This window comes from Caenorhabditis elegans, chromosome I, assembly GCF_000002985.6.
Source record: "Caenorhabditis elegans chromosome I".
Lineage (NCBI taxonomy): Eukaryota > Metazoa > Nematoda > Chromadorea > Rhabditida > Rhabditidae > Caenorhabditis > Caenorhabditis elegans.
This window is the reverse complement of record NC_003279.8, coordinates 13,347,003-13,373,378: the sequence shown is the minus strand read 5'-3', so window position 1 is coordinate 13,373,378 and position 26,376 is coordinate 13,347,003. Positions and strand designations below refer to the sequence as shown.

General features: G+C 33.2%; 2 protein-coding genes and 2 non-coding genes across 8 annotated transcripts; 3 read left to right on the top strand and 1 right to left on the bottom strand.

Moving 5' to 3' along the window:
* The first annotated feature begins 2,559 nt into the window (after positions 1-2,559).
* Positions 2,560-2,694, top strand: Y40B1A.6. Its single transcript, NR_101638.1, has one exon. It is a non-coding gene; the product is annotated as a small nucleolar RNA Y40B1A.6 (small nucleolar RNA).
* Positions 2,695-3,298: 604 nt separating this feature from the next.
* On the top strand, positions 3,299-3,380 carry Y40B1A.5. Its single transcript, NR_050675.1, has one exon. It is a non-coding gene; the product is annotated as an Unclassified non-coding RNA Y40B1A.5 (non-coding RNA).
* Positions 3,381-6,490: 3,110 nt separating this feature from the next.
* sptf-3 (Specificity protein transcription factor 3) lies at positions 6,491-13,326 on the top strand. The gene is made up of 7 exons (NM_060952.6): positions 6,491-6,718; positions 7,773-7,928; positions 8,920-9,265; positions 10,563-10,660; positions 10,706-10,866; positions 11,551-11,697; positions 12,536-13,326. Exons 1-7 carry the CDS (start codon positions 6,557-6,559, stop codon positions 12,702-12,704), a joined length of 1,239 nt encoding a protein of 412 aa, NP_493353.3. The 5' UTR covers positions 6,491-6,556; the 3' UTR covers positions 12,705-13,326.
* A 409-nt stretch (positions 13,327-13,735) lies between these two features.
* wac-1.1 (WW domain-containing protein) lies at positions 13,736-26,313 on the bottom strand (the record flags this gene model as incomplete). 5 transcript variants are annotated; one of them, NM_001377668.2, is made up of 10 exons in its annotated part: positions 14,377-14,830; positions 15,515-15,652; positions 16,471-16,643; positions 16,772-16,905; positions 17,585-17,767; positions 18,900-19,102; positions 19,154-19,319; positions 20,134-20,378; positions 25,761-25,859; positions 26,213-26,309. In NM_001377668.2, the coding sequence occupies 10 exons, from the start codon at positions 26,297-26,299 to the stop codon at positions 14,705-14,707; spliced, it is 1,554 nt and encodes a 517-aa protein (NP_001364501.1). The 5 variants fall into 5 exon arrangements, with proteins under 5 accessions (NP_001252144.1, NP_001364501.1, NP_001364671.1 ...); NM_001377669.2 differs by having other exon boundaries at positions 14,411-14,830; positions 20,134-20,372; positions 26,213-26,313; NM_001377671.1 differs by lacking the exons at positions 25,761-25,859; positions 26,213-26,309 and adding exons at positions 15,177-15,250; positions 23,901-23,969 and having other exon boundaries at positions 14,791-14,830; positions 19,154-19,310; positions 20,134-20,372.
* Positions 26,314-26,376: the final 63 nt, after the last annotated feature.

The following is a 26,376-nucleotide window of genomic DNA, read 5'->3' as shown; positions in this document are numbered from 1 at the left end:
TTCAATAACATAGGATCCTCAAAAAATTGTAAGATAAGATATATACACTCATTACATATTCTTTCATTGTTCATTCATCCCTTCTTCTTCTTCGTCATCCCCCGCCCTTCTTCTCAATCTTCCCTCCCCCTAGTGTCAGTGTCAGACAGTAAGAGTCTCCCGCCCAGCTCGAGAGACGCAGAGACCGCTATGTAAGAGACGAAAGAAAGAAATTATCGGAGACTAGAGGGAAGAGACGGAGGGATAGAGTGTCCAACGACAAACACGCCATGTTATAGAACAGGAATTGAAGAGACGCAGAGTACACTGTGAAGAGACGTAGACATTGGAGATGGAGATGAAGAGAGTATACACACCCCTTTCTTCTCAGCCAACCCCCATTTCTCTCTGCTAGATGCCCCCAGCCAGTCGACACCGCCTCCTTTTTTCGTTTTTCCCCTCCTCCCACCCGGGGTCTCCACCCCTTCTTCGCCTTCTTTTGGCTTCAAATATGCTCAATTCTAGCTTGGAAATGTTTTGGAAAAAATTGAAAAATTAGCACAAAGCTCTGAGAAAGTTGATCAGTGCGGAATTGAACGTAGCAGAATTAGGAAAAAAAAAGAATTGATTCGATTTGTGAAGTGGTTTTTTTTCGTCTTATTCTCTTCTTCTTTAGCATTCTTGTATTCTGATTCTTTTGAATTCAAAAATCAATCAATGACATCATCATCACTAGAATGATATCACGTTATCAGAAAAGCAGAAGGTCACAACAACATGTAATCAAATTTTCTATGCAGTTTATTTGGAAGAGGGGGGTAAGCTGATCCTGGTGAGATATCAGAGATTAGACGAGACTTCTAGGGAATTTTATAAATTTTATTAATGTTCCAAAACAATTTAGCTAGGTTTCTCTTTACTGATGAACAGTTTGGCGTTTTTGCAAAAAAAAAAAGTTTTGAAATTTCGAACCAGAAATGTGCGGCAAATTTCGAACAAAATTTTAATTTCAAAAAGCATCCAAAAATTTTATACATAGAGGCACTGTAAAGATATGAATCGTGATTTTTCAGCAAGTTCAATAACTCACTGCGATCTTCGAGTTTTGGAATTTTACAGCCAAAAATTTTGATTAAAACCAACTTTGTGTGGAGGTACGATTTCACCTTTAGTTTTTTGCAAACAACTTTGTCTAGCGGTATATATATATATATATAGAGGGATTAGGCACATCCAAGTTTTTGTAAATTTATTGAGGATTAGAGGACTGGAAATCATCCGGAGGTTTTGACCTGATTGGGAAGCACAAAGGAAGCTCAGCATGCCTTTAAGCTCTTAGGAGGCGGGGAGAGAGATTCCGAAAGAGCTCGGCATCTGGCGCTCAAAATTATAATACTTAGTCCGGAATTCAGTATAAGGCCCAAATGGCCGCTAGCAAACTTTGGGCCAAGTTTGGTCAAGTGACAAGCCAAGTCCAAAAAACCATAGGATAGACGTTTGACAAAAATTCGAGTAGTCTAAACCAGGGATGTGCGGCAAATTTGCCGAGCTCGCAAATCTTAAAAATTGCCTCACCTCCCTAGTCTGAACATAGTCTTGATCAAGCTTTGCCAATTTTTGTCTACATCTGATTGTGAACCAAGAACATATGTTCAGGCCAAAGAAGCCCAATACCATACCACCCCAAATTTGTGTTATTAGTCCAAATTTCATAACAATTGGCCACCCAAGTTCTCTCACACTTCTTCTCACTACCCTCCGCCTCTTCCCGCTTGGTTCTCACTTGAGCTCCCGTCCCCCCTCCGGAGTCGCCAGGTGTTCCTGTTTTAGTTTTTTTTTTTTTCGTTCGAAACCCCTTTTTCACTCTGAATCTCTTTTTCTTTTTTCCCGCCCAAATCCTTTTCGTTCGTTTTTCGTTTTTCCACACCACTCATTGAAGCATGTGAGGCGGTCTGTCGGATGGACGGACAGGAGAAGAAGTAGGTGGAGGTGGAGTATGGAAAAGAAATTTGGATAAAGTAGGCAAACAGGTCGTTTCATCGTCCTACTAGCACCCTGTCTCTCTCTCTCTCCCGTGTGTCCTCTTCACTCTTTTTCCCGCCCCGATTGCTCACCGGCCCTCCCACTCTGTGTGTGTGTGTCTAAACGGGAAAGAAGACGGAGAATCTCAATCGGTACTGTACACAAGCAGTGCACACCCACTGTGTTGTTTTTTTGGGACTGTATAGAGAGAATTGGGAGAGCATGGGATTTGGCTCCAAGTAACGTACACTTTTTGAATGTTTTTTTCCAAATATTCAACAATCGAAGAAATGTGGCTAAGTTAGAGAAAAATCTGAAAATTAGCGGTCGGCGGTACTCACCGAGTTTTAAATATTGCTGGTAATTGCCGAGTTGTCAAAAATTCGAATTTGCTGGGAACATTGTTCCCTAGAAAGCGTTCTCGTCTTGTAAGGACTCATCCAGCCAAGCGGGTTAGTCACAAAACCCTAGACCAGATCGAACCGCCGGAAGATTCCCCTTAACTTCCCCCTAACGACATTACGGTTAGGAAATGCGGCAGAAGCTTTGTTGGAGTAGGAAGATCAAGAGCGAGGATCGGGCCCTTAGCAGGCCTACTGAGCCACGTTTGTAAAGATCTAGCTTCAAATTGCACCAAATTATACACATGTTTAAGTCTAACTCGAGAGTTTGATAGAAGGCTCACCGTGGAAGCTTGACCTCTGATGATCTCGAGACGCCACCCACTTACTGGCTCTTGTCTATTACAGGTACTAGTTGCTACCTGGCAGGCTAAGATCACAGTTTTAAGTTCTTCAAGCTTAGATATCAGACAGATACATTTGGCCGGGTGGTGTCAGGCGGTCCTTTTGCGGGTGATCTACAAAAAAAACGGAATTTTTTTGCACAAAAAAGGTGACGTCTGCACGCTCTTAACCTTGCAAAATCAGTTGAGAAATGTGCATCTAAATTGCTCGCAATTTTCGTAGATCAAATAGAAATGGGGCATTCGACACCACGTTTTTGACCAAAGACTGACACAGACTTTTGGCTTTCTGAATAGGCTTAGAGAAGGTACTTTCCTACGGAGCAATCACAGGTGCCCTCCAAAACGATGTCTGATGTTCATTCCTTCGTTCTTCTCTCCATATTCGTCGTTATCACAATTGACAGGTCATATGGCTTCCCCTACTTCTCCGCCCTTCATCTTTCTCTCTCCACCCTTATTTCCCCTTATCAACATCGTCTTATTCGTCTTCTTATTTTACACAACCGCCCACAATTTGTCAACCACCTTAAAATGGGGAGGAAAAGTCAGTCTCTATTTCTCTCCCTCTCTCTCTCTCTCTCTCTCTCTCTCTCTCTCTCTCTCTCTCTCTCTCTCTCTCTCTCTCTCAGTCTAACTTTATTCATTTCAATCGACAACGATAAGCAACAATGTCAAGGCCACAAGACAAAGCACCACCTCACGTGGCCTAGCTTTTTCTAGGCCATCAATAGTCTGTGAAAAGTGGGAGGCGGATCGTGTTGTGTATGTACGTACGCCGGCGGTGGTAGGGGAGACACACTTGCTGTGTGAGGCGGGCGCAAACTGGGAGGGGCAGGCGCCTCTCTTCTTTGTTTGCTGTCCAGTACCCTCTTCATTTTGTGCACTCTCTCGTTCAAAACTGTCGATGTATATGGAATGGGTGGAGAAGAAAAAGAAGAAGAAGAAGAAGAAGAAGACGGGAGGAGGGGTATGTCGAAAGTTTCACTGGAAAGTATGCTACTGTATAGAGGGGGGGGGGGGGGTCTTTGAATTCTGAAATTTCACGTGGTGTCAGAATGTCTCATTTCGGCTTGATCTACGTAGATCTACAAAAAATGCGGGAAAAGAGACGCAGAGTTCTCAACTGATTTCGCTTGGTTAAGAGCGTGCTAACGTCACATTTTGTTGGCAAAACATTCCCGCATTTTTTGTAGATCAAACCGTAATTGGACAGCCAGGCACCACATGAAATTTGACGTCTGGCGCAATTTTTGGTTTCCAAGTTTAGAGGGAATCCTGGATAATCTAGATTGAAAAATTTTTCTGAACTCAGTAAGATTTTTCAGTTCTTGCAGGAATTTGAAAACTGCCAATTTTGGTAATTTTAGATTTGACGCAATTTTCACGCAGGTCTCGTAACTTTTCAAAAGCAACAACCCAAATAATGATAAGAGATTGGACACTTGAGATATAGTTAGAGACGCAGACGTAAAGCAGAGAGCACACGCTGACACAAGCGGGAAAAACTTGGGAACAAGGAGGAGGAGAAGGAGAGGGCGTGACGAAACTTGGGAATTTTTGAAAATTTGATTTTTCTTTGGCGTCCCCGCTGTGTTCTAGGTGCACTTTGCAGGGACCACGCAACTTTCAGCGGCAGAACTCGACTCCTAAAATTTTTCTGGAAAAATATTCCCGCATTTTTTGTAGATCAAACTGTAATGAGACACCTCGTGCGAACCTTCTGTAATTTACTTCGAACACTTTTTTTGGAGTGGGGGAACATTTTGGAGGCTTTTTCAAAAAAAAATTGTTTCCAATTTTCTTCCTCAAAATTTTTTTTGGAGTATCTATTTCAGTTTTGAGTTTTTGAGAGCTTTAACTATCCCCCATTTCTAAGAAACCCCCAGTTTCCCGCCCTGTTTCCCAGACGTAGTGGACCATACAAAGTCAGAAAGGTGGCAAATTAGATGGAGGGAGGCGATTGCCATTTAAGTAGATGTACGTGTGTGTGTGTGTGTGTGTGTGTCCAACCCCTTTTCTCCTCTCCACCCACATTTCTTGTGTTTCATCGATTTCCTAGGCGTTTTCCCGCTTTTTTTGTGGAATTTTGCGATTTTTTAACTGATCTCACTTTTAAATCGATTATTTCAGTCAGATTTTGAAAAAAAAACCAATTTTTAAAACGTATTACTTGGATTTTCAGCCAAAATTGTTTGAAATCCGTTAATATCGATTATTTCAAAAAAACAAAATTTGTTTCTTAAAAGTACCGTATCCATTTAAAGGCGCACACCTTGTTTTAAGAGAATGGCCCCTCAACGCCAAGGCTCTTTATCTGTTTTTAGAAGCTTATGGACTGATTTTTTTGTTTTTGGATAGAAAATATTTGCTAAAAAATTTAAATTTTCAAATTTCCTTGAATAATCGAAAAACATCGACGTCGACTTAAACTATATTTTAATTAAATTTATTACGCACCGTAGTCTTTTAAAGGCGCACGTAAAAACCGGGTATTGTCGTGTCTGGGCCCTTTTCGATTTTTAAACTCATTTTTTGAAGAATTCCCTCTGTTTTCTACTACTCGATTTTGCCCAAGAAATCTTTGTTAAAATGTAGAAAGTCTCATTTTTCGGGATAAAAAATTAATTAATTAATTTTTAATAACATTTAGAACTAAAAACTGCTTCTTTTTTGAAAAGAGGTCTTTATTTTTCATATTTTTTCGAAAAATCAATTTCTCTTATGATTTTTGTCAGATATAGTTAATTATTATCATATTTTTTAGCAGAAACAGGTGGTAAATTCTGAAAAGTTGAAAAATACAAAATTTTTCATTTAAAAAAGTTCAAATTCCCGCCCAACCCCCAATCAGTCGATATTTCTTTTTGTGGTGTTTTCTCCAAATTTCGACACGTGAGACACTCTCGTAACAATAGAAATGAGAGAAAAAGACAAAAAAGAAGTGAATCGTTAAAACCAGTCCCCCTTGCCATTCCGTTCTTGTGTCCAAATTTCAACAACGGGGGGCACGCCTCTCCACACTTTTTTTACTACTTTACGCTGATTTTTTTTTAGAAAAAAATCAATATTTTTCCAATAAATCACTCGAACACTGCCTGTGTTCCATTTTTTCACTGCAGCGAACAGGTTTTTATCGTAAAAAGGTCATTAATATGAACAAAAATCGGCTAAGAATTATGCCACGCCCAATAATTTTTTCTTTTCTGATAATTTCAGCTTTTTTCTGGTTTTTTACTAATTTCTTTTGGAAAAATTCAAAAATGCATATGTAAAACGAAAGTTTTGCATTTTAAATTGATAAATACCGAAATAAAAGCATTTTTCACTGAAAAAGCACTGAAAGTTATAAAAAAACCACGGAATAATCGAAAATCACCAGAAAATCGGCGCCGCAAGCTTGCAAAATGACGTTCCTCTTTTTTTTTTCGATTTTAGTGAACAATTTTGATAATTTCCGGCTTTTTCCAGATTTTTTCCCAGAAAAAACTCGAGAAATCATGATTTTCCTCTTAAATTTCGATTTTTTCGCTTATTTTCTCAATTTTCACATGGAAATCGGTATATTTTTGACAAAAATCGGCAGATTTTTCACTCTTTCCCGCCTTTTCTACTTTTTTCCGATTTTCTCTATTAAAAATCGAAAATTCCATGATTTTGACTGTAAATATCGATTTTTTCGCTTTTTTTCCGAATTTTCCAAATTTCTTCAATATTTTCCCTCCTAATTCCCATATTTTTTCCAGTTAAAATCTTCTCTCCCTCACTATCTCCAAACCAAAAAAAATCTGGAATTAAAAGGGTTTTCTTATGTCAAAATCGGGTCAGCAACAGCAACCTCACCAACAAATGCAACAGCAACAGCAGCAACAGGGAAAAATGATGGTTGTACATCATCAAAGAACAACAACACCTGATGGATCACAAGTATATCTACTACAACCGAGTCAAAGTCATCCACAGCAGAGACAGGTAATTGGATGGAAAATCCGAAAAAATTGAAGAAAATTGGAAAAAAAAACAGAGAAAAATGGTGAAAATCCGGAGAAAATCGATGGAAATTGGAGAAAAATCGAATAAAAAACCAGATTACAGCGAAAATTTGCAACTTCGAGTCGGAATTTCACCTAAAGCCTGCCATTTCTTTATTTTCAGTCAATTTCCGATGAAAATTGGAGAAAAATTGGAGAAAAATTGATAATCAGTTTAAAAAAATCGAAGAAAAAACAATGTTTCAGCGATATTTTTAAAATTTTAATTAAAAAATCGACTTTCAAGGAACAAAAATAATCGGAAAACGTCGACTTTTATTTATTAGAAATCAATGAAAAAAAAACGATTTCGGATGTTACATACAATAAAAATATGCGACTTTTCTCTATTTTCAGGCAATTTTCGTTAAAAATTCAAAAAAAAACTCCGTTGAAAAATCGATTTACTGTGAAAAGAATTGTAAAAATTTGAAAAAAAAAAGTGAAAAAACCTACTTCTCGCAAAAACAACAAAAAAAAATTTTTTCCTCAAATTTTTGTACTAAAAATTCACTGAAAATCTTCAATTTGAACAGCACAATTCTCCGTTTTTTGTGATTTTTTCAGTCGATAGGTACAAAAATTCACTGGAAATACCTACAAAAGAAATAAAAAGGCGTAAAAATCAGCAGAAATATATTTTTTTTTTCTGGAAATTTCCCGTTTTTTCTAAAAACGGGGTGAAATTAATTTTTCCAATTTTTTTCCAACGGAAGTTTAATTTTTGTGACAAAAAAGGGCGTTTTATGCATTTTATGCTGATAAGAGATAAAGTCATACTTTATATTTCGATTGACAAACAACTTTTGAAATTTCGAAACTCATTTTTATTTAAAATTTCGGAAAAAAAATCACTTTTTTTTGACGAAAACCTCCTAAAATTGAGTTTTCCCATTTTTTCGGTCAAAATTGAAATTTCAAAATCTATTTTCACTCGAAAATTTAAAAAAAAATTTCTAAACTCGGAAAATCCCAGAAAAAATCCAATTTTTCAGGTGCAATTCATTCCGATTCAAGTGGCACAGGGTGAGAAGAAGCCTCAAACAGTTATGATGAATCAAATGATGGGACAACAACAACAACAACAACCATCATCATCGAATCAACAATCACAACAACAGGTTCAACAGCAGCAGCAGCAAGTTCATCAGGTAAAAAAAAACGAGAAAAAATGATGAAAATTGAAGGTTTTTAGGGGAAAAATTGAAAAAATCCAGTATTTTTTTTTCATTAAAAATGAGCAATTTTGAAGGTTTTAGATGGAAAATTGACAAATTTTGAATGAAAAAGTTAATAATTTTTGGAATTTTATATTTTTTGCACAGTTTTTTGAATCTTTTCGTAAATTACAAAAAAATTACCGAGATCTCGGTGAAATTGGTGAAATTTGAAAATTTTTAGCAAAAAATTAAAAAAAATTTACAAGCTTCTCCACGTGGAGTTCAATTTTGAGGCTCAATTTAAAAAAAAAAAAAGTTTATGAATTTTTTAAAGTAAAAAAAATCGATTTCGATTTTTGAGGTTTTTTTTTAAATTTTAGCAAAAAAACCTTTAAAAATACATTTTTGAGTGAAAATTTGGAAATTTTCTGAATTTTCCAGTTAAAAACCTCAAACTTTCTCTATTTTTCATCAGAAATTCCTGGAATTCCGGAATTTTTCAGCTGAAAGCCTGGAGATTTCGAGAATTAAAAAATTGTATTTTCAGAAAATTCAAATTTAGAAATAATTTTTCCAACAAAAATTTCAAAAAATTATTATAGTTTTTAAAAAAATCAGTTTTAAATTTTGAAATAATTTCTCAATTGAAAAATTCAATTTTTAAAAATTAATCATCAAAAATAACTAATCAAATCAAAAATTAAATCAAAAAATCAATTTTAAAGTTTAAAATAATTTTTTAAACAAAAATATTGATTTAAAATTATTTATATTTCGATAGAAAAACAAAATTTCAATTTATTACATAATTTTTTAAAACAAAAAACTGTATTTCCAAAAAATTTTGATTAAAAAAGTTCAAATTTTTGAAGATTTTTTCAAAAAAATTAATATTCAATTTTTGAATACTTTTTTTGAACAAAACAGTTTTTTTTTAAATTTAATTAAAAAACTTCAATTTTTCAATTACAATTAATTTCAGGTGCAACAAGTACAGCAACACCAAATGCAGCAACAAAATCAAACAGTCCAACAACAACATTTAATGATGGAAACAATTGATCAAGTTGGAAGTGGAATAATTGGAAATTCAAATGGAAATAATCAACAACAACAGCAACAACAGCAGCAGCAGCAACAAAGAAGAGATCCAATTCCAATTGCTCCGGCTGGAATGGTCAGTGGACAGAGAATGCAGCAACAACAACAACAACCGCAACAGCAACAGCAGCATAATAATAATAATACAGGAGCATCTACTTCTAATGGAGGAGTTAATGCTGCTCCTGTAATGCCTGTTATGGGTGGACAACAGAGAATTACTTTAGGTAATTTATACAACAAAACAAAACCTAAAATTTTAGGATTAAAAACGGAGCGAGTTTCAACAAAACTCCACTTTTTTAAATATGAAAAACTTAAATTTTTCGATTAAAAACTAGTTCTTTCTATTAAAAAAAACTAAACTTTTCAATAAAACCTGAATAATTGTTGATAAAAACGGAGGTTTTTAATTTTAAAAACCTAATTTTTTTTTGATTTTTGATAAAAACCTACATTTTTAAGTAAAAACCTGAACATTTCTTGATAAAAACATAGTTTTTTAAAATAAAAACGGAGGTTTTTGACTAAAAAACCTCAATTTTTCTCTAAAAATTGAATAAATTTTTAATAAAAATAAATCCTAAATTTTTCGGAAAAAAACCCTAATTTTTTGATTTGAAAAAATTAAATTTTTTTTTTGATATAAAACCCGATAAAAAACAGTTGTTCGAAAATTTGGAAAATAAATGGATAAAAATTGATTTCGTGCTAAAAAAATGTTTGAAAGTGAAAAATTTCAGGCTGAAATGCTTGTTTTTAATCATTTCAACAATGTTTTTTGTGTATTTAACACTAAAATCGCCAATTTGACTGTTATTTATAGTGTTTTAAGTGAAAATCCTTCAATTTCACTATTGCTCAACTGAAAATTCTGATTTATGTTGTCTTCAACAGTAAATACGTCCATTTTCACATAAAACACTAAAAATTATGTGTAAAATGGCAATTCGAATGTTAAATGCACAAAAATTTAAGAAAAAATTGGACGAAAATCAAACCAATTTTTCGAAAATTGCTTGTCCTCGAGAAGTACACGAGCTGCGTAAATCGACACATGAGGCACCACTGAAAGGAGAACAGGTGAAAAAGGAGAACACAAAACCACGCCCATTTTTCCGTGCGGTGCGCAAGTTTTTGCAGAAACTTCTGCGAATTTTCATTTTCAAACGAAACAACGAGGCTCCGAAATAACGCATTCACGATAAACAACACGCGATACGTTATTTCGGAGCTTCGTTGTTTCGTTTGAAAATGAAAATTCGCAGAAGTTTCTGCAAAAACTTGCGCACCGCACGGAAAAATGGGCGTGGTTTTGTGTTCTCCTTTTCGTAATTCTCCTTTTTCACCTGTTCTCCTTTCGGTGGTGCCTCCGACACATGACCGTGTCAGAAGCCAATTTTTCGATTTAAAATTCAACAAAAAAAATTTTAAAACCAAGAATATTTATTTTTTTTTTAATCAAAATTTCCCTAAAAAACAACAAAAACCCCAAATTTTCTGGAAAATTAATTCTAATTTCAGGAAATCTTCACTTCCAACAGGATCCGAATGATCCTCAAAAATGGATAATCACAAATGAAGGACCACCAGTTGCAGGACCATCTGCTCCAGCGAGAAAAGTATTTTTTTAATCCGAAAAAACGTTGAAAATCTAAAATTTTCAGCCGAATCAAATCCAACATCGTCAAATGATTCCACAAATGAACGAGGATGGAATGATGAATATGGGAAATGATTATGGAGATATTAATGGACAAGGACTCGGTGAAGCACCAAAAAGATGTGCATGCACGTGTCCAAATTGTTTACAGCAGAATAATCGACAGTTAGTAGTTTGATGGACATTTTTTTGGAGAAAAAACCGAAAAAAATGATGGAAAATGGAAGAAATTCTGTCAATATTGCAGAAAATTGAAAAAAAAATTTCTGAAAGTTTGGGTGAAAAATTGAAAAAATTTCACAAAAATTGCAATTTTTAGCGTTTTTCCAGATAAAAATCTGAGTTTTTTTTTCAAAAATTAATAAGTAACTATTGAAAATGACCGAAATTTTAAAGAAATTGGCACAAAAAAAATCCCAAACATTTTTGGTTTTTGGCACTTTTACAAGAAAAACACAATCATGTGTAGATTTACGCAGCTTGTGTACTCCTCGAGGAGATGTTTTAACAATTTTTCGCTGAAACTCTCTGATTTTGGACAGTTTCTGCTATTTTTTACAAAAAAATTTAGAAAAATGGTCCAAAATAAGAATTTCAGCTAAAAATTGTTAAAACTTCTCCTCGAGGAGTACACAAGCTGCGAAAATCTAAACATTTTTAGTTTTTCTTGAAAAGCTCCAAAAACCAAAATTCTTGGGATTTTTTGTTCCGGAAAATTCTAAAAATGGGATTTTTCAACAAAACAAAAACTTTTTTCAGGTTTTTACTGAATCAAAAAAATTATTTTGAGAAATTCCCTCAAATTTCGCTCAAAAAAAAAATTTTTTTTTTCATATTTTCCAATTTCAGAGGAGACGGAAAAAGTCGAATTCACATTTGTCATTTATGCAACAAAACATACGGAAAAACGTCTCATTTGAGAGCACATTTACGTGGACACGCTGGTAATAAACCATTTGCATGTGATTGGCAACATTGTAATAAGAAGTTTACAAGGTTTGTCGCTTTTTAATTTATTCGGAAAAATTTTATTTGAAAAAAAAAAACATTTTTAAAATATTGAAATTTGCAATTTGCTTTTAAAAATGTTTCATCAAGTCTTCCTTGTTTTTCACTGAAATTTTTAAAATGATGAGCGAAAAAGGTCCAAAACCATCCGAAATGTTTTGAAAAATGCAGTTTTTTTTTAATTTCAAAAATATAATTTCCAATGTTTTCAATTAAATTTTTTTATAAACCTGAAACGTTCGATTAATAGTTTTTAAATAAAAAAACAAAAATTTTCATTCAAAAATTCAAATTTTTGATTTTTTTTAAATTCCAAAAAAAAATCAAAAATTTCCAAAAAAAACCTATCTATTCTCCATACAAAACTAAATTTTCCAAAAAAAAATTCAGAAAATGAACATTTTATTCTAATAAATTAGAAAATTTCCCCAAAAAAACACTCCTAAACTTTCCCAGAAAATTTAAAATATTCCAAAAAATTAAAAAATTTTTAAAAATCCAAAAATATCTAACTTTCAAAAAATGAAACTCCCCAGAAACTTTGTTTCATATAACCAGAAAAAATTTAGAACTTTTCCCAAAAATTCGAGTTTGCTTTCAAAGATTCAAAACAACTTCCAAAATATATCAAAAAAAAATTTAAAAAAATTAAAACTTTGTCAAAAAATAATTTAAAAAAAAATGCCAAATTCAAAACAATATCAAAAAATGAAATTTTTCTGTCAAAATAAATTTAAAAATTTTCCAAAAAAATTAATTCAAAATTTGCTTTAAAATCCCAACTTGGTTTCAAAAAATGCCCCAAAAAAATCTCAAACTTTTCCAGAAGCGACGAACTTCAACGTCATCGACGAACCCACACTGGAGAGAAACGATTCGCGTGTAATCACTGTGGAAAGAAATTCATGAGAAGTGATCATTTGACAAAACACGAACGAACACATCAATCGAATCGAATTAATAATATTAATCAACAAACTCTACGACTTTCATAGAAATTTCAATTTTAGTCTCAATTTTTTCGCCTTTTTTTTGAATTTCTTCTGATTCTATCGATTCTCCTCAACTGGTTCCCCTTCTTTTTGTGTTTGCTGAATTCTAATTTCAGATTGTTTTGTTTTTACTCACAAATTTAATTTTTCTCTGTAATTTCCCCAAAATCTGAAATCAAAAACGAGTATTTTTTTCTTTTTCTTTTTCTTCATTTTTCTATCTTATTATACGCTCAGTCAAGAGCGAGTCACGGCAACTCGGTCCAAAACCATTTCTAATTAGTAAACTCTCAAAAACCACAACTAATTAGCTTAAAATCATTGCTAATTAGCAAAAATAAGCTAATTTACAATGGTTTTAAGCTATTTAGTTGTGGTTTTTGAGAGTTTACTAATTAGAAATGGTTTTGGACCGAGTTGCCGTGACTCGCTCTTGACTGAGCGTTCACGTACTGCCAACGTGTAATACACTCTCCCATTTTTCCCCATTTCAATAATAATTCTCCCCCATTTTTATTTAAATCCTCCCAAAAATTGTGCTGGTAACTGAAAAATTTGCGTTTCTGTTTTGTTTTTATGAAATTTTTAACCCTCGTTTTGTTTTTGTAATTTGAGGAAATAGTTTTAGATTAGAAGAAATTTTTTTCCCAAAAAACAAATTTTGGAAATTCTAGAAAAATTCCATAAAAAATGGCATTGCGGCAGATTTTAGAAAAATGACATTGCCGGCAAACAGAACAAACAGACAAACATTTTTAACAAAAAGAGACAAACTTCCAGAACAAAAAAAATTTTCCCGTGGTGGAGAGTTGAACTCATCCCCTCCCATTACGGCGGATTTTAGAAAAATGGCATTGCGGCAGATTCTAAATTGTTTTGTTTTTACTCACAAATTTAATTTTTCTGTGTAACCCAAAATCTGAAATCAAAAACGAATTTTTTTTTTTCTTCATTTCTTCATTTTTTTTACCGAGAAAAAGTGTTTTTCATAGAAAAATTCAAATTTTTCCAAATTTCCAAAAAAAAAAACCAAAAATCAATAAGAATTTATCTAACAAAAAAGGCGCCGAAAAAAAATTATTCAATATTTTTTCCTCCGGTCAACAAAAAAAAGCGTGTGAGATGATAATATTGATGATGATGATAAGAATGATAAGAGAGAGAGAGAGAGGCTGGAAAAATAACATTATAAAATCATTTCTCAAACAAAAAAAAGACGACAACGTATGGACCCAAGAAATGAAGTGAATTCGGATAAAGAATTTGATGAAAAAAATTTTTTAGGCAAAATAATAAATGATAAAATTTCAAAAAAAAAAGAAGGTAAAAAATTAGTTTAAATTAATTAAGGCACTTGAACCGAAAATTAAAAGACAAAAAAAAATATTCCAAAAGATCGAAAAAATCGAGAGATGCCTATGAAATCGGGGTCGAAAGAGAGGAAGAATTACAGTGTGTGAAGGGGACGGGTTGTGTCGATTTACGCAGCTCTCGTGTACTCCCAGAGGAGAAGCTTTTACAGTTTTTTTGCCAATTCTTTTTGCAAAAAAGTTAGCAAAAATTATCAATAATCAGGCAAATTTGCTGAAAACGTGTAAAATCCCTTCCTCGGGGAGTACACGAGAGCCGCGTAAATCGACATATGATCGTTCTAGTTTTCTAGGCTTTTAAATGTTTCTAAAATTTGATCAGAACACATTTTCAGATCAAAATTCAACAAATTAATTAGTTAACCATTAAAACCTGACCCCTCACACCGAATTCTAGAAATTAAAATAAAAAATTTCTAAAAAAGAGAAAGAAAACACCAAGCGAGTAGTGTGTGTTATGAAGAAAAAACCCGCAGAAAAAATGACTATTCTAGCGAGGAAACGCCTAACGGAATTTGACAACACGTTTTGCTCACTTGGAAAAAATTATCAAAATTGAGTAAAAAGCGTTGTCAATTTACATTTCAGTGGAGAGCGAGAGAAAAAATTATTTGAATTTTGAAAAGGAGCAGGTCATAAATTTGCATGATTTCCAGATCCTCCAGAAGCACCGGCACCAAAATTATTATTATGAAGATGAGATGACGTGGATGATGACGTCACTTTGTCTGACGCAACTTGTAGTTCATCGATGATTTTCTGAAAATTCGATGGAGATTTTTTTGGGGGGATTTTTGTGGAGAAATTGTGCATTTTTTTTAATATTAAATGTATTTAGGTAAAACAAAATGTTTATTTAATCTTTAAATTTCCGCTGAAAACCTCAAAAAATATAGAATTTTAGTTATTTATTTTTTTCAAACAAAGCAAGAATTTTTCACTTTTCGATACTCTGAAAATCGAAAATTTTAGTTATTTTTGAAAAAATTTCAAATTCTTCAAATTTTCCGATAATTCTCTATTTAAAAATGTTCAATTCAGAGCAATTTCAGAGAGCTCTAATTAAAATTAAAATTTAGAAAAAAAGGTGACATGCGCTTCTTACTTGTTTTTAAATAAAATTATGTAGTCATGTACAAAATCATGTACAAATAGCGAATTTACGTTCTTGTGAGCGTTCTGGAAATATTGATGAAAAAATTATATTTGAAAAAGGGTTTTATATGATTTTTTTGGTAATTTAGAGTACTTTTTTTAAAATTTAAAATTTAAAATTTAAAGGTTTAAAAAATTTAGCGCATTTCCAGAAAGCTTGCCATAACTTTTTAATTTTTAATTTTTTTTTTCCAATTTTTTCAGTCAAAAAACACTAATTTTTATGGCAAAATCTCGCAAAATTTCAGATTTTTTCGTAATTTTCGAATAATTCGTCAAAAAACTAACATCAATATGATCAATTCTCGTAATAAGAATATCTCTCATTTGTTTCTTTGCACTTAAATATTGTTTATTGGATTCAGATGCTTGAAGTTGATTCAACAATTGATTGTCCATCCAAATCGAGTGACGACGCATTTTTGTCTGAAAAAAAATTGAATTTTGGGTTGATTTTGGAATTAGAAACTTTTTTCTATTTTTTTTTCAAAAATTTTGCGTCGTTTTTCGCTTTTCTGAATAAAAAATGTACAAAATGTACAAAACTTTGTTTTTCTTGATTAATTTATATATTTTTAAGCACTCGCGTACTGGAATTCCAATTTTCTGGTTAAAAATTTTTTTACTCTAATTTTGCAAAATAATTCAAACTTTATTATTTTTAGCTTCTTTTTTTTGTGGTTTTCACGAAAAAAAAATTTTTTTGGCTGAAAAAGGTACAAAAAGGGGGAAATTTTGTGTAAAATTGGTTATTTTATAACTTTTTGTTCAAAAATAATTTTTTAACACTAAATTTGCAAAAATATTCAAACTTAATCATTTTTCGATTATTTTTTTTGTGTTTTTTTACGAAAAAAAAATCGATTTTTCGCCTTTTTTTTGGCTAAAAACGTACAAAAAATGATTTTTTCTGAAACATTAATAAGTTTACTTTTTCCAAAAGCATGTTCAAAATATTTAAATTTTTTGAATTTCGTTTCTCGCTTTTGATTTTTCTTTTTTTATTTTTTTATTTTTTTATTTTTTTATTTTTTATTTATTTATTTTTTTTTTATTCGACCCAATTCTGCAAAATAATTTTTTTCGCCATTTTAAAAATTCAGCAATATTTTTCAATTTTCTTCAGACTTTTTAGAGTGAAAATATTTTTTGTAAAGCTCTGACTTTAGACATCGAAAATTTATCAATTTTTAGTACATTTTTTTCAGCCAATTTTTCAAAAATCGATGCGAAGAACTCCTTACCAAAGTCTTTTTATCATCTTCATCAGCTAATCCCAATGATTCAAGCTTCTCATTAGCCATTTCTTTATCATAAAATCTAAACATATCAGGAATCGGAAGTTTACATCTTGTTCCAGAATTTGAATATTTTTCTTCGGCTGGTGGCGATGATTTTCGATTTTCTCCGATTATTGCTGAAAAAAAGTTAATTTTTGAATGAAAATCTGGGTTTTTTTTCGAGAATTTGGCTGTAAAAATTGGATTTTCAAATTTTTTCAGACAAAAAATGGTTTTTATTTCTAGTTTTGCACACTTTCAGTACCTCCATGCTCTGGTGAGGGTCTTCCATCCATACTTCGTTCATTTCTTGATTGTCTAGATGATGGTGTAACACTTCCATCATCATAAAACCTTCGTTTCAACTCTTTCGGCGGACTTGCTCCTTGAGGTCGGTAGCTGCAAAAAAAAAAAGAGGATTTAGTATGGATTTATCGATTTTCAGCAATTTCGAGTGGTTAATTTTCAGCGTAGTTTTTTTTTAATTAAACGATTAAAAAATAATAGATTTTTTTTCTGGATTTTGAGATTTTCTTGAATTTTTAAAAATCATTCAGAGTTTGTATTGTTTAATAAAATGATCGAATCCTTTTAAAACTTGATCGAAGCTTTAAGTGAAACATTTCCCAGGTTCGGAAAAAAAATGCAATTTTTAACTCGAAAATTTGCTATAATAAAAGAGTGTGCGCCTTTAAAGTCTACTGTAGATCGCAATTTTCAGATTTATAATTTTTACTTTTATTTTAATTTTTAACGAGGGAGAAATCGAGATTTATAATTTAAAATTTAAAAAAAAAACCTCGAAAAGTGGAAAGATACAGTTTTCTTCAAAGGCACGTCGAGACCTGGTAATTTTTTTTTGTCAAACTTCTTTTTTTTGAAACTAGATAATAGCGCCAATGGAGCTAAAATTACCTAATCATAAAATAAAATAAAAAAGTGACAAAATATTATGATAATTTTTTTTGAGTCAATTTGCCAGCTTTTAAAGCTAAAATTTCAGATTTAATTGATGTTTTTTTTCCGAAATTTGAACTAAATTCAACATTTTAAGAGTTAATTTCAATTAAACAATTACCCCTTATTATTATTAATCCTTTGCTGTTGCTGATGTTGTTGCATCATTTGTGCAACTTCTCGTTTATAAAGTGATTCTGTCGGTGGTTTTGTGCCTGTCGATATGCTCCTCGTAGGCCCAGAAGATGACATTCCAGCTGATGATGATGATGGTGATGCGTGTATACTCCCACCACTGTATGAACTGAAAAATCAGAGGGTTATATCATGGGTGGGCGGCAAACGATTTTTTTTTCTATAAATTGGTAATTTGCCGGAATTGAATATTTCTTCTGGCAAATATGGCACTTTGACAACACACCTTTTTCTCGACTTTTTGAGATTAAAGTGAATTTTTAAAGTTTTAAATTTAAACCCAGAAAACCTAAACATGTGGGTTGAGCCTATTTGGGGGTAAGCCAACAGGCCAAGGCCTATAAGCATAAGTGTGGTTTCAGATAAACCTAGTCCGGCCTCGAGATGACAAATTTTTTTTTAGATGTTAGATTTATTGAAAAACCATAAAAATTGATCGATATTCTGCAGCAACAAAATTTTGAAACTATACTATTTTTTCTATTTTTTAAAGGCGCACATTTTTGCATTTAACGAAAATTTGTCGTGTCGAGATCGTTTTCGGCCCAAATTCGCAATTTTTTACGTCTGGATAATATTTGCATTTTTTTTGTCCATCAATATTTAATAAATGGACAAATAAATGAAATTTTAAGTCAACTTTTGAAAAAAAGATTGAGCGAAAAGTGGTGTCGAGGTGTCAGTTAAAGTTCTCAATAAATGCTTCGAATCAAAAATTAAAGTGATCATTCTCACTAAAAATGAGATATAATACAAGTATATGCAGTCAGTCACTTTTCGTGTTGGCACATTCGTAATACCTTTTGTTATTCAATAATGGCGTTGATTAATATTCTGATTTGAAAAAAACATCCGTTATAACTACCGGCGGATGTCTATGGTTTACGCTTACTTTTTTATTCTCGTTAACTGTTATTTTCAGTTTCTTGTGCTGATTGGGACTTTTTGAGCAATTTTCGGTTCTTTTTCATACTCTCTTGTTTCAAACAGAATCCAAAAGTAGTCGATTTTTAGAAAATTTTTACAATTTCATTTTCAAATTTATTATTATCTCCGAAATAATCTGATTTTTGAAGAAATTTCCTAAATTTTTTATGTTTCCGGGTTTGCCTCGTAATTTTTATTATAAAAAATCTATATTTTTTAATATTTCGATTATCCTTGAATACGCCTGAATACAGGAGGTCAATTTCGATTTTTAGATTTAATAAGAAGAAGCCAAAAGTTTCAAAAATGCTCACTTTCTGTGAGCTCCAGGAGCACCAATCGGACCACCAATTACACTAGTTCCCTCCATTGGAGGTGGTGGTGGAGGTGGCGGAGGCGGCGGCGGTGGTGGAGGTGGTGGTGGAGCAGTTGATGATGATGATCCTGATGGCATTGAAGTATATGCTCCGTCTCGTGGTGAGTTGAACATTGGATTTCCAGGTGTTCGGGGTGTTCTCTGAATTCGGAATTTAGATAAATATATTCGTTTTTTTTTAAATTAACGTACCTGCATTGGAGGTGGTGGTGGTGGTATTCCACTACTACTCGCAGTCGATGAAGCTGATGATGCTCCGGGAAGTGTCCTTGGAGGTGGTGCAGGTGGTGGAGGAGGTGGTACTTGTGGTGGTGGTGGTAATCCTGATGCAAATTGAGGTGGAGCCATTCTGTAACGACTTTCAGACGGATAAAAAAGGGGGCTTCGGGCAATTGACGAACATTTTGAAATTTGGTGATTTTTTTTTCAAAAAATTTCAACAAAATCAAGCTGTTTTTGTTGAAATAAATATAAAAAACACGAAAAAAAATTTCGGGGGAAAAAATAATTTTTTCAAATAATTTTCCGTCGAAATTGACATATCCTCAATTTTTTCGTTTTTTTTTTTTGCAATTTTTTGTGAAAATCGATAAATCAAGAGTTTTTCATTATTTTGGATTAAAAAATGTACTTTTTTTTTTCTCATTCAAATCATTTTTAGAGAATATTTCACTACTGGCATAGAACTTTTAGAATTTTTGCTCATTTTCCCACATTTTTAGCGTTCACATAAAACTTTAAAAAATTTAATTCCTCATTTTTCAAAAAATTTTCCGCAAAAAAATCGTTAAATACTGTAATTTCACTCTTTTTTCAATTTTTTGTTTATAAAAATTATACAAAAAATTGAAAAATGGTCAAAATTAACTTTATATTTATTTTCCTTAATTTTTCTCTAAAATTTCCGTTTTTTTTTAAAAGTTTTTAAACATTTTTCCGCATGTAAAAAATCTATAAATCACGAGTTTTCGACTTAAAAATCCGGCCAAAAACATGGCAAACTTATTAAATAAATAATTTGAATTCAGCTCATTTTTCGCTTTTTTGGCAGTTTTAAATGGAAATTTTCCAGAAAAAATTTATTTTAAAAATTTATTTCTACATTTATTTTTACATTTTTCTCGAAAATTTTGCGAATGTCTCGAAAAATCAAAGAAAAAAGGAAGGCTTACGGTGCATTCCTTGGAACAGGCGTCGTCGGACCACTATGCTGTTGTTGTTGATGATGATAATATCCAGATTGTGGTGGTGGAGGTGGTTGAGTATAATAATGTGGTGGTGGTGGTGGAGGTCCTAATCCATGAGGTGGTGGATATTGTAGATGATATTGATGATGTGGTGGTGGACCACCCATAAATGGCATCCCGTGTGGTCCTGGAGGCATTGTTGATGGTGGTAGTGATGGTGGTGGCTGAAACTTTGAACGAATGAGGATGATTGGATAGCTTTTATGGGTTTAACCCAATTTAGATGAACTCAAAATTTCAAAAAATCGGCCAAAATTTAGCTAAAACCTTTGATTTTGTAAGAAAACTAATTTTTATCGAATTACTATGCCATTTTTTGAATTTTGATTTTTTGTTTTATACCGTCGATTTTTGTATATTTTTGCTTTTGGGCGGAAATTGCCTTTCGCAAATTTTTTGTTGACAAAATTGGCAAATCGGCAAAGTGATGGTTTGCCGATTTGCTGGAGAACTTCAATTCCGGCAATTCTCCGGTTTGCCGGAAATGGTTAGAGTATTTTTTCTATAAGACGGAAACACTTAAAACTGTGCCTTTTTGAAAATTTTTTCCCGTTTTTTTCAAGAAATTTTCATAGAATTTGTCTACATTTCAAAATAGATGTAGGAACATTCATAGGATGCGTACAATTTTGCCGATTAAAATTGAAAATCTGAAATTTCCAATAAAAAATGTGCGAAACTGTGTTTTGCCGTTTTACCGGCAAATCGGAAAATTGCCGGCTTGCCGATTTTCCAGACATTCGCAATTCCGGCAATTTGCCGATTTACCGGAAAAACCGGTTGCCGCTTTACCCTTGGATAAAGTATCAAAATCGGCAAACGTAGGTCAGTGAAAAATTCAATGAAAAATTGATTTTAATTGCTAGAGGCTGGAAAAATGTAAGATTTCAGCCAAATTTAGCTTAAAATTTCAATTTTTATCAATTTTTTAAAAACCCCATTGACACGCATTTCTACGATACCTTCCTGACTAAAGCAGCTACTGCGGCCGCAGTTTCAGTCGATATTTGTGTCAATTCACGTGGAAGTGCTGGTGGTGCTGGTGGTGGTGGTGGAGGTGGTGTAGACACCACATGCCGTTTCCGACGCCGTGCCGTCGTGAATTCGACGACCGGGATCTCCATGATGGAACGGTGAAGCTACCCGAAAAATTTAAAAAGATGGATGTGAAGCTTGACCAGTTGGAAGAGATCGGAGGAGATCGGAAGAAAAAGTAACGAATTCTAATTATAATTTTAAGAAGGAGAATTTCAAGATCGAAGCTTTTGCTCGAACAAAACCTCAAGTTTCTCAAAACTTCAGCGATAGTTCAAAATCATGTCGATTTACGCATATATTGTGTACTCCGCGAGGATAGGGAGAGAATTCAAAAGTTTCCGGCTAAAATTCTCGATTTTTGACCATCTTTGCTGATTCTTATCCCATTCGACAGTGAAATGGACAAACTTTAGTTTTTGAGTGAAATTCGATGAATTTACTGTCGAAAATCAGTTTTCCCTCACAAAAAAACACTATAAACATGGGATAAATGTTCGATTTGAATGTCGAATAAAGAAAAACTAGTCCAAAATCAAGAATTGTCAGCCAGAAATCGTAATTTTTCATCTCAAAAAGTACACGAGCTGCGTAAATCGACATGATGCTCTATTTTGAGCATTGATGGAGGCCAGAAGCCTATGGAATTCCAAAAATGGGCACTTGGAATGGAAGAATACTGGTTTTTTCTGAAAACCCAGCGAATTCTCCAAAATTATGTGCAAAAACTGTCAGAGTTCTAGAAGATGCTCTGATAGAAAGTGCAACCAGAAAAAAACCAGAAGAAATTGGTATTGAATAAGCAAAGCACCAGGCGAATGTCGGTGGGAGGCTGGTGGGGAACGGAGAAAAAGAACATGGAGAGGGTACGGAGCGATGAGAGACCGTTACGCCATATAAGAGACGCAGACAAGTGGAACACTGCAGTATTCGATGAGAGAGTGTGTAAACCGAGAGAGACCGAGAGAGATTGGAACCATGAAGAAGAAGTAGAAATGACAAAAAAAAACGAAAAGGACGGACCGATCGAAGAATAGGAGGACACCGCATGTGGGAAGAAGAGAGAGAGAGAGAGAGAAACATAGAGAGACAGAGAGAGACAGAGAGAAGCATTTGGGGTTCAACGAAGAAGAGCTCTGTTCGAATGGCGACAAATTGAGAGAAGAATACGGCGGCGGCGGTAATGATGACAAGACATTTTACAAACTGAATGCCCTTTTAACAATTCTGGGGAACAACAATAAGGCAGGCAGACTTTCAGGCAGGCAGGCAGGCAGTTAGACTCCTGATTGTGAGTGCCTGGATTCCTAGATTCGAGTACCGTAACTTTATGTTAAATGGAGCAAAATTTTCAATGTCGATTTCGAACAACGGTTGTGATTTTTGAATTATTTTCGAGCTATTGGAGTTTTTTTTTCTTCAAATTTTTTGATACAATTTCGGCTATCCACCTTAGTTTAAGCCATAGTTTTTCTGGCTTTTTCAACTTTTTTTCAATTTTTTCCTTTTTTTAAAATAATTTTGAGGGATGTCCTCTTTTCTAATTAAAATCAGCAAATGTTTTAAACAATTGTGACTTTTTTCCGAGAGAAAACGGCATTTTTTGATGGAAATCAGCCAATATTTACGGATTTCACTATTAAAAATGAATTTTTCAAAGCAAAATGTATCGAAAATTCGAAAAATTGGTTGTGACCAATTCACATCATTTTTTTTTGGCAAAAATAAATTCAAATTTTTGAAAAAAAAAGTAGTTTTCTGTCGTTTAAAATACAATTTTTATATAAAATTAGAGGAAAAGCTACAGAAAGCTTCAAAAAGTCTAAAATCGAAAAAAAAAGAGGAAAAGAGATAAGAATCGTTCATTATCACACATTCTTTTTTATTACAAACGAGTTTTTTACAACACTTTTTGAAGAAAAATACTTTGTTTCAGGCAATAATTAAAGGTCAGTTGAGATTTTTCTTCAAAATATAGTAATTAGACTGTAATTTTCAAAATTTTCAATTATTTATTCAAATTTTGCGCAAAAAAAGGTTGAATTCCCATATTTCCTATTTTCGATATTTTTTTTAAATCTATTTTTTATAAATTTTCCCGCATTTTTAGGACAAATTTGTGATTTTAGCGAATTTTTCCCGGATTTTTCAGCTGTCTAATTTTTTGCAATAATTGGAAAAAAATCAGAGCGGAAAAAAGAGGCGGGGCCTTGTTCTGCAAGTCTGCGGCGCAGTTTTTCCAGAATTTTGAGTTTAATAGTCTTCAACGCTGTTTTAGTGGTTTTTTTTGCAGTTTTTCAATGAAAATGTTTTTTTTGGGATTTTTTAAAGCTTAAATTTGCAATTTTCGTGGGTAAAATAAATCTTCAGGAAATTTCTGAAAATTTGGGTGAAAACCTTAAATGTTAGCAATTTTAATAGATTAATACGCAATTAAATGCATTTTCATTTGAAAGAGTAGAAAATCTCCATGTTTCAATATTTTTTTTCGTATTCATTAACTAGAAAGGCTAAAATTTCATGTTTTTAGCTTGATTTTCAAAAAATTACAGGAAAAACTCGGGAAATGTCGAAAATAGATCATCGTTATATTTTCTTTTAATAAAAACTCTAAAAATTCATAAAAAATATTTAAAAAAGTTTTTAAAAAAGTTCACCTCATTAACCTGAAGGGCTCGTATGGAGCTGGTCAAAAAGTTGAACAGCCCCGACGACGACGAGGACATTTTGATGGAAAAATAGTGAATATAGGGATGAATTCTAAGGTGAAGCCCAGGTAATAATAATAAGAAGAAGAAGTTCGTGGGTAAAAATAGATAAAATAATAGTGAGAAAATAAGTGAGTATGTGAGACAGTTCGTGCACCCTCACTCTATCTATAACCGTCTGCGTATCTCTCGGAGAAACTGTAGAAGAGAGTGAGAGAGTGGGAGAAAACGAGAAGCGCAGAGATAATACTTTGAGGAGGACGAGAGACTGAAGATGCCGATTTGTCGCCAGAAACACGAAGAAGAAGAAGATAATTGACCGATATATTCATTATATCGATCTTCCTGAGGAAAAAAGAGATAGATTGGAGACGGATTGGAGATTCAGGTGTACTTTTATGGCTAAGTTGCCGATGGAAGATAAGAAGAAAGTGACTGGGAGTTGATGAGCTTCGGAGCCAACTGAGCCAAGAGCTAGAAAACTAATGATTGAAGGTCAGGATCATCCATCTCGGTCATTAAATCAACACGAAAAACCATCTGAACTTTATCGAAGACGTAAATGATCGGAGATTCAGGTGTACTTTTATACTTTTATCGTTTAGCTAGAGTTGCCGATAGTAGATAAGGAGTTAAAAAAGGGAGTTGATGAGCTTCGGAGAGCAACTGAGCCAATTTTGAAGGCAGAATACATCTATCTCGGCCGTTAAATCATCGAAGACGTTGAGTAGATTGGGGGGGGGGGGGCTTCATCTAATGAAATTTTAAACAAGTACAACCGATGCGATGGACTGAAGTAGATCACAACTCGAGCTGGAAAAGCCTGCAATATCAATCTTCCTGAAAGATAGATCGGAGACGGATCGGAGATGGAGGTTTACTTTTATGGTTCAGCTAAGTTGCTGATAATGAAGATAAGAAGATAATGAAGTTGAGAGGAAGAGAGTTACAACAGGGGTGAGCGGCAGATCTCGAGCACGGCAAATTCGGCAAATTTGCTGATCTTAACAAACTCCGAAATTTTAACACACATCGGATTTCTGAATAAGTTCCGTGTAGAGTGTCTGCTTAATCCTCAAAATAACTCAATTTTGCGTCACTTTACTAAATTTTTGGGGGCAAAATCAATAGTTTTGGTCAAAATTGTATTATCAAATTTTTGATGTGTGCGGCAAATTCGGCAAATATACTTTTTTGAAATTTTCCGAGCTCGGCAAACTCCGCGAATTTGCCGCACACCGCTGAGTTGAAGCAGTGGTGGATTGCCAAAAAATTTGAAATACGGCATTTGCCGAATTATCGAAAAAAAATGTCCAATTCTCCTAATGAAACATCAAATTATTTCGATTTTCAATGGCTGGGGGAGAGAGAGAAACAATTTTTTCGAGCACTATAATTGTCGATTTGCCGAAAAGTTGGAGAGAGCCAAAAAGTAATTGAGACGACTGGAAAACAAAATGAAGAAAAAAAAATTAATTCCTGAGGCGTTGAAAGTTCGCAGAAAAAAACATTTTTGCTTCGCTATTGGCTAATTTCAAAATAGTGGGCGTGGCCAACCAATCAGCGATCGCAAAGTTTTAAGCTGAGCAATGGGAAAAGGCGAGAAAAATGGCTGATTGGTTGGTCACGCCTACTTTTTTGAAATTAGACCAATAGCGAAGCGAGCGAGAAAAGCTCATTTCAGTATTTTTCAAAAAACTTTACCAAATAAGCGCCTTGCAAAATTTCAGAATTCTCAGTAAAACAGCTTTTTAAGAAGACTTTCACCCGATTTTATAAATTTTTTCTCAAATTTCCATGAAAACTTACCGCAAAACGTGGTTTTTCATTAACTCCTCCTTTCGGTTTATCTCGTTCCGCCGATCCACCTTCCGCAGGCCATTCTGCTGGTTTATCCCATTGTGAGATCTGAAATTTTTGGGAAAAATTGTAAAATGTCAGTAAGTATTTGAATTTTCAAGGTTTTTTCTTTAAAAAAAAACACAAAATCACCCAACAAAAATCTTTAAAATTTCGGAAAAAAAGGCCCGAATTCACTTTTTTGATGCTGAAAAAAAAATTTCCCACTGAATTTCTCCAGAACTTATAGAAAAAAAGAAAACAGTTATTTTTTTCAAGAACTTCACTAGAAATCGCTCAAAAAAAAACCGGGAAGAGTGCTAAATTTGACGAAAAATGTTCAATTTTGCACCTTTTTTTTCGAAATGTTTGATTTTTTGGGTCGATTTTCAACCATTTTTTCGCCAAAAAATCATCCTTACCTCAGTCTTTTTGTTATAATAATACATTTTTCCACTGGAGCTCATTTGCTCCGTCCATCCTGCAAATGTTCGCGGTACACGCGACATTTTCGGATCTCGAAAATCAAATTTTTAACAAAAATGTTTTTAAAAATTAATAAAAAATAACAATTGGCTTATAGAAA